Source organism: Callorhinchus milii, unplaced genomic scaffold, assembly GCF_018977255.1.
Source record: "Callorhinchus milii isolate IMCB2004 unplaced genomic scaffold, IMCB_Cmil_1.0 Scaffold26, whole genome shotgun sequence".
Classification (NCBI taxonomy): Eukaryota; Metazoa; Chordata; class Chondrichthyes; order Chimaeriformes; family Callorhinchidae; genus Callorhinchus; species Callorhinchus milii.
The window spans coordinates 4,196,177-4,210,019 of record NW_024704767.1 but is presented as its reverse complement, the minus strand read 5'-3'; the positions used below and the strand labels follow the sequence as shown (position 1 = coordinate 4,210,019).

Below are 13,843 nucleotides of genomic sequence, written 5' to 3'. Positions count from 1 at the left end.
ACCTTTATTCTCATTGTTTTGCCTTTAAACCTAAATAGACAAGAAACTATAGGGGGGAAGAGTTTCAAAGAACACAAAATATAGTGGTAGGAAGGTAGCACATTGGGTTGTTTGTCATCCAGCTATGTTGCTGCTCCACTGTTCATATTCCCAGCATTCCCAGGCAGTTCTGAACATGCATTACAGCAAGGTGAAGAAAAACAAGCTTTGTGTATGTGGCTGGGGAAAACTTGTTGTACATTGCTTAAGCTTTGTTAGGAACAAAAAAAAAAGCCATGAGACTCAACAAGACAGTCCCTTTTTGATTGATCTTCCCGCCTTCTCAATATAATCCCTTGATCACTAAAATCTCTAGAAATGTGGCTGGTTTATGTCTGTAGCCCACTTATATATTCACTTTAATAGCCTCTCTTGCATCCTATTATACTTATCTATTATTGTTTGTGTAGAAAGAGCATTCTGGTTGACCAGATTGATCAAGTCTGTTGTCCATTCTATGTTCCTATTTATAGTTGCCACAAAAAGGAAGGAGGGTTGAAGCCAAGGTTTCATATTGTAGATGACCTTTTGATTGTGGTAACCCACAAGGATTTTGGCTTGATATTTTCTTATGGTTATTTTATATTAATCTGCATTTCATTCTTGTGGCTTAAGTGTACCACTTTTACCCACAGGGTGATTTAGGTGGGGAGCGTGTGCTACAGAAAAGGTGGACCACTTTCCTGAAATCCCAGCTCTCCTGTTCACTTCCCGACGATGGGTTCCCATTTAACATCATACAGGACATGTTCGTCCTTACTCCTGGGAAAGAACATTGGAAAAATACAACCTTTTATGGAGTATTTAGTTCACAATGGTATGTAAATATAATTTTTTTCTTTTATCTGAAACCTAGGGACTTTTTTAAAAACGTTTTGTTTGTGATTAAGTGATATAGTAAAACTCACAGAAGTCTGATCTATATAAATCGTATAATCGCCTAAGTCGTACATCTGCCCAAGTCCCATTCAAGGGTGTTTGTCACCCATTCTATGCAAGTTTGACACAACTCATACTTTGCATAAGTCATATTAAATATATGGTCCCAACCGATATGACTTGTGTGAGATTTACTGTCTTTTTTTTCTAACAATAAAGAAGCCAGAATAACAAGTACAACCATAGGAGGAGTCAGAGATATTAGAGATAGTTGTAGTGAGGGGCTACATAACAGTTTATTTGACTCTACATGAAGCAGTTAACTTTGGAGATTTTGTTATTTTGGATGTTCTTTTTTTAGTATTGCATTAAACAGCTGTTAATAATTAATACTTAGCCTGAGGTTATTATTTAGGCCAGAGATTTCTGAAATATTTAAAATGATTTGAAGAGTAAACACTTCCTGAGATGTTTCCAGAATGACTCGTGTATTAATGTGACATGCAACAAATTGTCTCTCTTTTCCAGCTGTAGCACTATTACCGCTAACTGCTGCACTAATCTAATTTAATGTTTAATCATAATCATTTGGGGCCATATTGGTTCCTTTGTGCATCAGGAACATGTAAAACACTGATAGAAGCTTTGGGGATTATGTTAGCATAGAATCATTGAATGTTTATGCACAGAAGGCAGACATTTAACTTATTATGTCCGTGCTAGCTCCTAGTTCTTGCTGGGATATTGGAGAGGTTCTGTAAAGGAACACCACATGAGTGTGCTGCACTCTGCAACAAATTGAAAAAGATGAGGTGGATAAACAAGAACCGATGGGGCAGGATTATGCATTGCTTTTCAAGAACCAGATCTTTAGCTTTGGATCTCTTGTTGCTTAGGGTTATATCAGTGCAGCCTTCTGTAAAACCGAGTGCTCATTCAGCAGCATCAACCTACACTCAGTAGCAGCAGATAACATATACATAATATTCGCCCACAAAATATTCAGTTAATTCACTTTACGGAATATTCTGTGAAGCACTTTGAGACTTCACAACAATGTGATAAGGCACTACATCGAATGCAAAGATTACTATTCAATAGGAATGTTACGTGTAAAGTGCACATTGCATCAGCACTGAAATTGCAACAGCATGAATAAAATGCCTGTAAATTATCTTCTGATCCAATAAAGCTCTGCTTGCCTGTTTTTCATTAAAAAGCAGTTACCGTTGGCTCCTTGTGATCACATCCACAGAGTTTATACACAGTTCTTTTTATTTAAATATTTAGTAACAAAATGTGGTATGTTATAAATAAATTATAATTGTTTTTAATACAGTAAACCAGGCTATTTTTCCATTCTTCCATTGAAACCTAGTGACTTGAAAATGATTGAACTCTGCAAGACCATTGTTGTTTTCAGAGAGAACTGTGGATAATCCTTAAATTTGTTTTCCCGACTTTGTAGAAAGGACAGGCTTCCAAAAAGTATGGCTGATTAAAATGACTTGGAGAATTGGCTCCATTGGAGATTCATCAAACTCACAACATTAGCAATGGAGGCTCAGATGAACAGTGGGAGTTTACTGTTTTCTATTTCACAAGGTCACAGCTGGATGCTTGTCACCCATTTATAACAATATCATATGCTGAAATATTTAGCTGTTAGACAGATAGGCTCTTGTTAGGAAACATCAGATTTAAATATGTCCTATTTATTAAGGGGGAGGGGGAAAGAGTTTGCCAAACTAGCATTTGTTTCCATATGGGGTGAAGATTGTAATGTGTAACGTGTTCATTGTGTCTGGCGACAATGGATTGCAGGCATCACAATTTTCACTGCCTATGTTTTTAATGCTGATCTCCCTGGGGTAGGACTAGACACAATGTTAAATAAAAACAGTATCAGTGTATCAATTCTACCTTGGACTGCAAAGGTTGATGACCCACATTGTCTTGAATGTGAGACGAGGGTACAATAAAATTGACATATACATAGATTCTTTCTCGATGGGAAGATGACCCAAAGGTTATTTAGAATGCTGTAGAGGCAGCTAAGCTTTGGGGGGGAATCGAGGGGGAAAGAGGAAAGGTGACCGAAAGAGCTGTCAAAGAGGTATGTTTACCTTGAAAGAGGGAAGGTCAGGGAGCGAGTCGGAGGGACTATGGGAGGGAGTTCATTGCATTGTAGGCTATTTTGAAATTCTACAGTTGAACAAAAGGGTATTGTGTCTTGATTGTGTCCATTGCGTTGATTTTGTTTACAGGTACAAAGGTGGTGCAGCCACATCTGCTGTCTGTTCATTCTCTATGGCAGATGTCACAAGAGCCTTCAGTGGAAGGTACATGGAAGTGAATCGCGAGACACAGCAGTGGTATCCCTACAATCACATTGTCCCAGAGCCAAGACCAGGCACTGTAAGTATCACTGACATTAAAGATTAACCTTGATCATATTGACCATTGAGCAACACATTTTAATGCGAATATCCTAAAATGAATGGCTTTTACATATTAAAACTGTAATGTTTCAGATATTTGCAAACGTTCCCATTGTACTGTGCTGTATTCTGCCTTGTAAAATGGAGGTGATGATGAAAACATGGTAGAACAGATTTGTCACACTTTCATGAAATAAGGTTGGCATGTTTTGGTGGTGGGCGATGAAGCTATCAGCCTTTGAAGGTTGAGCATTTTTAAAGTTATGAAAAATGACTCAGACTTGGATCAAACATTTTAATAATGCAGAAAACTTTTCTTCCATCATGTCCAACAGTGCATTACAAATGCTGCAAGAGCCATGAACATAACCTCTTCATTCCAAATGCCGGATAAAGTGCTGAATTTCGCCAAAGACCACTTTCTGATGGATGAAATAAGGAGTCAGCCCTTGTTGATCAAAAAACATATTAAATACACACAGATTGTTGTGGACAAAGTTGAAGCCATTCACAGTCACTACAACGTCATGTTTCTGGCCACAGGTACGTTCCACAGCTATCTAATTAAAACACTTCAGGCTCCATCAGTCACTTTATGGGTCCTGCCAGGAAATAAGTATTTCATGCTAATTCATACAAAACTCCTACAATTTTAATGAAGAATAAGCCACGTGCATAGAAATTGAATGCATTGAAATATGAGTATATCTGTGGAGCAATTTACCATTTTCTCTCCCGTGTTAATAACAGAGATTATAATTGCCAACCAGCAGACCAAAGCTACAATAATTGTTTTGGGTTTTATTCAAATGACAATCATATTTTCTTCAGTGCTTTTAATACAATACATATGCAAGATCAGATTTCGGATGTATTGCACACATCTTTTGCATTTAGCAGAACATCATTGTCTGTAGATCTACAATACCTGTGATCATTAATTGACTGGGATCATCCTACAGATTTCAGACAAGGAGATAATTAGCTATTTTCTTAGTTCTCCCTTTGGCCTCATTCTGAAAGGTTTAATACTTGCTTGAGCATAGGTCATGTTTGCTGAAATTTAGCCCAAAAAGCAGAGCCTTACTCCCCAATGATATTCTGTGTTCCCATCCACAATACTTGCACTAATATTTCAATTTGACACTAATGCTGTTCTTGTCTGATAATGATCTACTGCCAGGGATTATGGACCTTTCTGCTATTTTGTAAACATATTAGAAATAAAAATGTCACCAGAATCAAAATAAAAACAAAACTGAATGGGCTAATGGGCTTAAAAATGTCACTAGAATCAAAATAAAAACAAAACTGAATGGGCTAATGTTTTGTAGAAAGACACTCCAATTGCACTATGTAACTTTATGTGAAATTCAGTAAAGAATTTGGCGAAATGTACATTCCTAAAATAAATATATTAATAATAACTATTTGGGGTAGAATTTCAAATAACCAAAAGGAAACTAAATTCTCCCTGTCGAGGATAATGTGTTTGTTCAGAAAAATATAGAGGCTATTCTTAATACCTTTTACAATCCTTATTGATGATAAAAGGTTTAAGGAGATAATTTGATAAAATGTCAATGTTGGTTTGCCACATAAAGCAATAAATGTATATTAAATTTCACTCTGAATATGAAAATACCATCTATAATAGTGTTACAGAGTGGATGGCAGTAGGTCCATAAAGGAATAAAACAACTTATCTGAATAAGACTATATTTTACTTGTATTTAAGATGAAATGCTTGATGTTTCTTGCCTTTTGCAATTCAAAGTATTATTTCTTACATATTGTATTTTTTTTCTGACAGAAACCGGGGTATTGCACAAAGCAGTAAATGTGAACAATAAAATGCACATCATTGAGGAAATTGCTTTGTTTGCTGCACCACAACCCGTACAGAACCTGATACTGGATTCAAAACAGGTACAAAGTTCATGAAGAGTTATTCCCGCCAGGAGACTCTGTTTGTTGCCATTAGAATCTAATCCCACATAGCAATAATTACTGGATTTTCGTCAAAGAATTGGTAGCAAATAATACCAAATAAGTCATTATTTTTCTCATTTTTGATCCATCTCAGTGACATTAACAAAGGTCAATATTTTTGTCCGTCCAGAATGTGTGTCTATGTAGTTAATGAGGAGAAAAGAATGGTTGAAAGATACTCTAGTGTTCACAAGATCGGTTTGGTTGAAGAAGTGCTTTGGCCCATCTGATCTCATCCCTTCAGAATATCCACCTACTGACCTCCCATCACAGAATGAAGCTGCTTTTTAAATGAGTGTCCGTCCTGACAACTTGTTCCACTCATTAACTACCCTCTGGGTAAAGAAAGCTTCCTGGTATGTGCCCTGAAATTGCCCTTTGCAACTCTAAACCGATTTTGTTTTACTGGCTTGGTGCATCCTAAAGTGTCACTGTACCAGCCTTACCCTTTTATACAGAAACTGCACATTATATGATTGGAAATCCCATTTGTAATCCTTAGTTAAATGCCAATCACAGAGATTACAGTGGATAATTCTCAATTAATTCTACAATATTTTTCAAATGATAATTTTTAAAGTAGGTTTCGCTTAACCCAGTGTTTTGAGTTGTGTTCAAGTTCTGTTTTATGTCTCCAATGTACACAGGGCATGTTGTATGCATCTTCTTACTTGGGCGTCGTTCAGCTGCCTACTTCCAATTGCAGCATTTACCAGATTTGTGGCGAGTGTGTCTTGGCCAGGGATCCTTACTGTGCCTGGGATGGGATGATGTGCAGAAGTATCCGAGGATTACAGTTCAATTCGTAAGTGGCTTTAGAAGGAAACTATTTGGAAACTTGCAACAAATAAGTCATGTTGGAATTCAAGATGTTACTATTTTCAGACTCTGAGAAATGTTCGATGACTATTGGATGCATTAGAAAGTCATCACATTTCTCAAAATGGTTATTATATGGCTGTAGATCAGGAGTGTTTCACATAATTTTGAAGCCAATTTTCCACAGTTCTGTAAAAGAACTGACTTCCAACTGTGACTTGAAGAGTTTTCTGCACTTCTGTGTGATCTTAAATTTTAAGGCAAAATGGTCTTGCAGCCTGATACTAGACAGAATTTCAGGCCTTTAATGTTAAAGACGAGACAAGAAGTCTACCTTGTACTTTCCTTCTTTTGCTTACCACAAAGTCTGTTTCTTCAACTTTTTTTTTCCATGTTCTGATTGCAGTCAATGGAAACAAGACATTGAGACGGGCAAAGCTCAACAGCAGTGTTGGAACCCTAATGATTCAGCAGTGAGACCGAGGGCTTTCAGGCCACAGCGTGAGTACTTATGGAACTTTCAAATGAAACTGATTTTAGAAATTAGCTGCACATTTTAGTTCCCTTGGTTAGCTGGTTAGAGAAAGTCATCCTCCAGAACTAAAGTATAATTCAATTATTTTAAATGAAAAGAAAAACTCCTTCCCCTCACTTCAGGTATTGTGTTGGAACATGCATTCTGATACACAGCATACTCTCGATTTCAGTACAGAACCTGCATGTGTGCATAGGGTACTTGTTGATACTGATGCTTCCTCGAAGTTGCCATACCTGCCAGTGGACGCGTTACCATTGTGATAGTTTGTGAATGCCTTAAGTTGCAATATTGTAAGCCAATTACCACGTTTTCTGAAAGCTGGTAAAGTGCAAGAAAACACTCTCTGCCAATCCAAGTGCACATAGCTACTTAAATCAGATGAGAAACTATTATTCTATACATAGAAAAAGTGTATTTAATATAGAGGTGCTTGGTAAACTCTTAACTTACTTAACTCTGCTTACTGGAAATTCAATCATTTCTACTTCTCTTAACATTTAATTCTATGTTCTTCATTTGTTCTCAGTATATGTTTGACTCCTTTATGTACGTCTAAACTTTCTGTCTTCAAACTGGACCTACGGCAGAGGGTTAAGATAATTTTCTAATTCAAAAATGTTGTATTGAAGTATGCAATTCTTCTATTCATGAATCTCTTTTCCATAAACAGGTTCTGTCCCATGTGAGACTGTCACTGTGCCACTTAATAGTTTCAAATTGCTACCCTGTCACGTAAGATCAAACTTTGCAACAAGAAAGTGGATGCATAATGGAGCAGTAGCAGATTCTATGTACACGATTCTTACTGACGGCGAGATTATCACTACAGCAGAGACACTTGGAGTATATGAATGCTGGGCCTTAGAGGAAGGCTTTCAGCTGCTGGTTGCAAACTATTGTGTGAGAGCGGACTGGTCTTTGGAAGCCACAACAGCATCAAGAAAATCCATCCCTGTAGAAAGCTACGGAAATCCAGAGAAAGGGATAGTTATAAACCCACTCAGTAGTGAAAGCCGATATGCTCAGCACACCAATGGGAAGAATTACTGGACTGAGTTTGTAACGGTGAGTGTAGTGTTTGCGCTGACTCTTGCTGTTTTATGTCTCATTTTCCTGTATTGGAACAGAGACAGAATGAAGTCACTGATAAAAGATGGAGAATGCTCGAACATCCAACAAAAGAAACAAAGAAAGATTGAGATACAAGAAAGTCTTCCTTTGAACGGAAATCCGATTCAGGTACCAACTCCTGACCACCACAAAGGTTACCAGAGTTTAAATGACAACCACATCTGCAGTACACCAGTGCTGGAAAATGCCACCAGTGGCAAGGACTCTGAGTATCCAGAATCACCAAATAGTCAGCTGAATCAAAAAAACTTGTATGTGGAGATTTCCCCACGTTGCCCACAACCTAGAGTGAGAATTGGTTCTGAAATCAAGGATGCTGTCGTGTGAAACACAAAGTGAGCTACAACTATACCACTGTGGCCTTTGTAAGGGACCAACCATATGAAATTGGAAAGACTAAGGCTGGTAGCTTAAAAACTACAATTGTTGTACTGTGCCACTTGGATATCTTTTCAGTATGTAAATCACATGCATGGATGGTTATCGGTGTGACATTCAGTTTTAGTAAATGTGTGTATCTGTAACCATCAGCTGAACAGCATGGAAATGCATGATATATTGGATGACATACTATTCCCAATTTGTTTGCAATTTTGGGCTTACAGTACAAGACTCTCCTTTTATTCAGGGAGGGAGTGATAGGAAATCTTAGTGGATGGAAATAAAATAATTTTGTGTGCCAAATGCACAGGAGCACACATTTTATATAATGTTATAAGGGTTCATTTTCATAGGTGGACACGATAACTCTGAAATGTACCAAACCTTGCATACAGCAGTGACTGCTCAAACCTTGTATCCCACTAGTGTATACTTACCGCACATTTACTGAAAATTTTCAGCTTTCAAAATGTGGACATCCTTCATATTAGATTTATGCAATGATTGTGTATAAATCTCCGAGTTGTGTATTATAAATTAGAATTGTAGATGTGTTCAGAACTTCAAATGATTATTCTGCAAACAAACTAAAAAGGAAAATTGATGGTATCACATTGTTAATTTGGCAGCAGAAATTTGACTCCAGTTTTCAATGGGTTAAATGTCCACATGTAAATCGACACGTTTCTCATACAAAATGTGAATGTTTTATTATTGGAAACAAAAAAAACTGCTAATACGATGAGCCTTTGCTTCAGTGGGTATCAAGTAGAAGATGTGTACATAGATTTGTAACAGGCTAAAGGGAAGGAACTCGAGGTGAGTTAGATGAAAATAGAGGTAGTGGTGTAGTGCCTCAGTGTACTTTGGTTGAACCAACTATTCCTATAGTGGAAATCGCATGACATGGTACACCTAGATGTCTAAAAGCCCTTTGATTAAGCACCACATGAACGGTTTCTTTGCGTTACTGCCAGTGGGTATCAAAAGTAAAGTAGACATGGATGCGGATTAGTAGGTGGCTTAAGGGATAGAGGCAGACATTTGATGTAATTGAAATGGATGAAGTATTAAGTAGGGTACCACAAGGTCCATGTTGGAATCCATTTTGGTCCTAGTATACATGTATGCTATAGAGGAATATAAGATGCTTAACAGGATAGTGAAAGTAAACCTGGAATAATGCTTTCAGATACTCAAAAGGCAATAGAAAAGAACACAGGTTCAGGGTTGTGAATTGGACATTTAGGACAGACACGGAATATGTTTCTTTAATTAAAGGCTAGACCAGGTTCTCAGAATGGGTGGTCAAAGCCAAGACACTGGCTTTAAGACACTCATTTAAAAATAGCTTGGTCCTGGAATTGGATGAACAGATATTCTGGAAGGAGATCAATTAGGCATAAAAGGCATTTTCCATCTAAACCTCTCTTGTGAATTTGTAGTTATATAAAAAAACTGGTACAGTGGGGAAGACAGATAAGATGATGTGTCTGCATCTTGCTGTTGCTTTTTTTTATTATATGCTAAAAAGGATTATTAAAGATGGATATGGAGACAGACCTGAGATCCTCGCTCCTATTTTGAGTTGGTGAAAAGTGGATAATAATGAGAAAATTAGCCTTGCTTTAACATTTCCAGGTTGACCCAGTAGTTGTTGCAATTAGTGCTTATGTTAGTGAAAGTAATTTGTTCAAATTGGAGCTTATGTAGGAAAGGTTCCAAAGATTTAACCTGGCATTAAGGAAAATCCAGTAAAGAGTTTTCAAGACTTAATAAACGTTTCAGTTATCAGAAATATGCACCACCAGCATGAGGTTAGTCATCTTTTGGGAGCAGTAGCCTTTTGGTTAAACCTACTGATGTGTGACAAGATACATGACCAATATCTGAATTGAAGTACTGACTGAGATAGATGGGACTTTTTGGAGCACATTATTTCCAGATTGAGATAGCAGAATGAGGGCATCACGTCCCAGAGAGATGATAAAGTGTTGAATACCTCCCTAGTCTGGATGACAATGAGACATCATGTATAGTGTTGGTGAGAAGCAGAGGTTGACAGCATCTTAACAATGTCCCTAACTAGGATGGGCACCCAACCTTCTTTGGAGAAGACTGGCAATTTAATGCCTTTTAGTACATTACAAAACATCACCCTGATTTCATCCCATTTCCTTTTAAGAACAGAGTAAAGCAACAATTGTTGCAAGTGTTTGCTATTCTTCATTGTTAGTATAAAATGTTTGTAAGTACAGATAAATCATGTGATTTAAAACAGCATTGGCAAAAGGTAGGAAAATATCACTCAAGAAAACGAATTCAACCTGTCAGTCATATTGTAGCAATATCTTGTTGTAACATGTATACACACCATGGTAAGTAAACTACTGAGCACTGACTATATCTACAGCAGTTTTAGTGTCCAACTTGTATTTTAGGTAACAACATGTAGCAGAAATATATTGGGATACTGTGAATTAGTTGTACGAAAGGGAATTAATACCCTGAGAACCAGTGAGCTATAGTATAGATGTGAATCTCTAGGCTTCTGTACTTAATTTTTTGATAATTTACCAAGTTGAGTTCATAGTTCTTTTCTGTTTTCTACTATTAAACACTATTAAGGCATTTTTTTTTAAAGCCACCATATCAGTGAGCAAACATGCGCTCTCAATCATGTAGGACACCAGAAGGTGGTACTTCTTCATGTCTCAGTCCATTTAGGTCACTTTGATGACATGCTCTTGTAATGAGAGGTCCCATTGTCCATGCATTGTGTCAAAGAGGCTCTGAGCTTCCAGCTGAGTGGAGCATCATTTAGTAATATTTGTGGGAAATGTGTGGTTTATTTCTTTTTAAAATCCTACATTCCAATGCAGCAAATAAATGCCCTTTGCTGAATTACATTTAAAATGCATTTGGTCGTCTCGTACATAATCAGTGTGAGCTAGGAAGATGATTTGAATAACTCATCAACTCCAAGTGAAGTTTATTGGCGTGGAGACTGAGTAAGGCAGTGCATTCAACATCTCTCCTCCCTCTCTTGACTAGTCAGCACCTCCTGTTTCTTTCTGCTAAATTGGGTGGGTTCATGCAAAGGGACTCTGCAGGTTATCAGTACCAAGTGTGCTACTCTTGTATCTGGAGGCTAAGTATTCAATTTCAAAATTGAAACAGTCATATAGATTCAAAGCAATGATATCACCTTTGTACTAGCACTAAGCCTACTTGACATTATTCTTTGATTTTATTAAAAGGCTTTATCTTGGATCAAACCATCTGCATGTAATGTCTTACAGTACTGCCTCTTACAATAAATATGATAATAACTTGACTAAATACCTTTTTAGATAAATGCAAAACCTCACTAGGATTTTATTAGTCATTAGAATAAAGTTTTGCTTAAGAACATACACTAATATTTATGTTATAATTCTCCTATAATATAATACTAATCTTAACCCAGTGGTATAACTGTAGAAATCACAAATTTCTGACTGCTAAAAGTTATTTTCTAAATTCCTATGCACTATGTAAAAAATATTTTGGTGTGCTCTCATCACTGTGCATTACCATTTAATTTCATAGGTTTGTTTTTGCACGTCTTGTACATGTTTGCAATGGCTATATCCCTTTTGCTGTAACCCATGATAAAGAAGAGATTTTCCTTTATATGAGTAGAAATCTTAGACTGTTAAGCATCTTATTACAAAATGGAACTCTGCCCATAGTTGTACTGAATTGTTCTGGAATCAATATCTGTTAGTCACTTCAGAAATGGTTCAACTGTCTTCAATGTTTGGTAATACTGTGCATTTTTCACTATGTTATACCCAGGTTTGGCAGTCTTAAGTATTTCTAGAGGGTGAACAAAGACCTGTAGAAAAATGCTGATAGCTCATTGGGAAAACTCTTTGTATCCATTTATACTGTTGTAATCTAATTATTTTAAACCAGTGACCTAAACATAGTACATATTTTGTCAGGTTTTCCAATTTGCATTCAGAAACCCAACTGTACTTTTTATATTTGTAGAGTCTCTTAAGTGGTGTGTATTTCAAAATGTCAGTATTGATGCTCAGTGTGGCTAATAGTGGTGGAATGTGTTTGTTATGTTTCTAAAAAGAAAAATGTGAGCTGTTGGGGGGAGGAGAGAGTGGTGTCAAAAGCAAAATCAGTTCTGTAAAGTTGATGCTAAAATCTAATGGAACACCAAATGCTGATACATAGCATTCTTATAATGTGTATACTCGTTTGACATTTTCCAAAGTATACACTTGAAGAATTTATGTAAGGTACATTTACTTCAGCTGTGACAAATTTGCTTAGAAAGCTACTGGTTTGAACTGATTGTACAGGATAAAAAGTTTAGAAAGCAAAGAGTTGGGAGTCTCGTAGTTGGTATTGAAGCGTGAAATTGATGTGTAACTTTAAGTATCCATTTAATGTATGAGCTTTGAGGCCATCTAAAATGACCTTCATATTGTGCATTTAGCAAATGTTGGGGGTAATTTTGTCTTTTAAAAATGGGGATTAGGATGCTCTGTACCCACATTGGGGGGGGGGGGTGGATTTAATATTGCAGGTGATGATTTCTAACTGAATTTCGTAGGAAACAAAGGACTCAGCTCCAACTCTCTGCTTCTTTGAAATCTATTTCCAAAGCAGAATTGTGAGTTGCCGTAACATGGGGGACAGACTTGGGAATGCCAGAAAGGTGTCCCCACTCATGGATTTCCTTATTGAGGAATCCGATTAGAAATCAGTCTACGTTTGAACAGACTGTACCGATTTGAAACCCAAATCACCAAAGACTGCCAAATCTTACAGATAACATGAAATCAGCAAATGTGCCTGTTATTGTTTTGTATGTTATTAATGTATATGTATTGTGTTATTCAGAAGGCACTTTATTTCTTTTCTTTTGTAATAAAACATAATAAAAATGTTGTATTTTGGTACTGAAATCTAGGCATACATTTTTCAGATTTGTATTTGGGGCTGACACTAATTGCACCCAGACAGACAATTTGCCATCAGTTTGTCCTTTGGCAATACATCATCTGGAGTCTGAGGGTGGAGTATTGCTCCACTTTGTCTGCAGTGGCAGAACAGACTGCTGTGTGTCAGGTATGATACTGAAACACACCAGAGGATTAACCTTAACGGGTTTAGTTGGTTTTGCACCAGTGTTTTAAAGCTCTTGTGAAAACCATTCCCTACCCACAGTAGATTAATGGTACTAATGTACATTGTCTCTCTCATAACTAAATGTTTGTGGATGGCTTGAAATTATTTGTTTAACTTATCTTGGAACTGCACCTTAAAGTAAACAGAACACTGTCATTTGCCCAACCTTTCCAGCTAGGATCAGGGAAGCTGCCAGTTCAAAGCTAATACTGTACTAAAGCATCTGAGTTGCTAACTATTTCTGCAGTAAATTAAGAAACCTCAGTCTTAATTTACACGCTGGTTCTTTTCAAGGACTGGCTTCCAAATTAAGAGTGAATTTGAGAATTTTCCACCATATTGCAAAAAAAAACTGTTTAAGATTGGTGGAATATCACCCTGTAGAGAGAATATATTTATTATAAATTAGTAATCAAATCTTTATGTGCAA

General features: G+C 36.9%; 1 protein-coding gene across 1 annotated transcript in view; it reads left to right on the top strand.

Moving 5' to 3' along the window:
* The window catches only part of sema4ba (sema domain, immunoglobulin domain (Ig), transmembrane domain (TM) and short cytoplasmic domain, (semaphorin) 4Ba), a 94,157-nt gene extending 81,559 nt beyond the window's left edge, over positions 1 to 12,598 (top strand). The window contains exons 9-15 of the mRNA XM_007906942.2: positions 675 to 856; positions 3,186 to 3,336; positions 3,695 to 3,902; positions 5,173 to 5,288; positions 5,999 to 6,156; positions 6,577 to 6,671; positions 7,379 to 12,598. Of these exons, the coding sequence (XP_007905133.2) occupies positions 675 to 856; positions 3,186 to 3,336; positions 3,695 to 3,902; positions 5,173 to 5,288; positions 5,999 to 6,156; positions 6,577 to 6,671; positions 7,379 to 8,166 (1,698 nt within the window). The 3' untranslated portion in view covers positions 8,167 to 12,598. The remainder of the gene's footprint in view (positions 1 to 674; positions 857 to 3,185; positions 3,337 to 3,694; positions 3,903 to 5,172; positions 5,289 to 5,998; positions 6,157 to 6,576; positions 6,672 to 7,378) is intronic.
* The last annotated feature ends 1,245 nt before the right edge of the window (positions 12,599 to 13,843 follow it).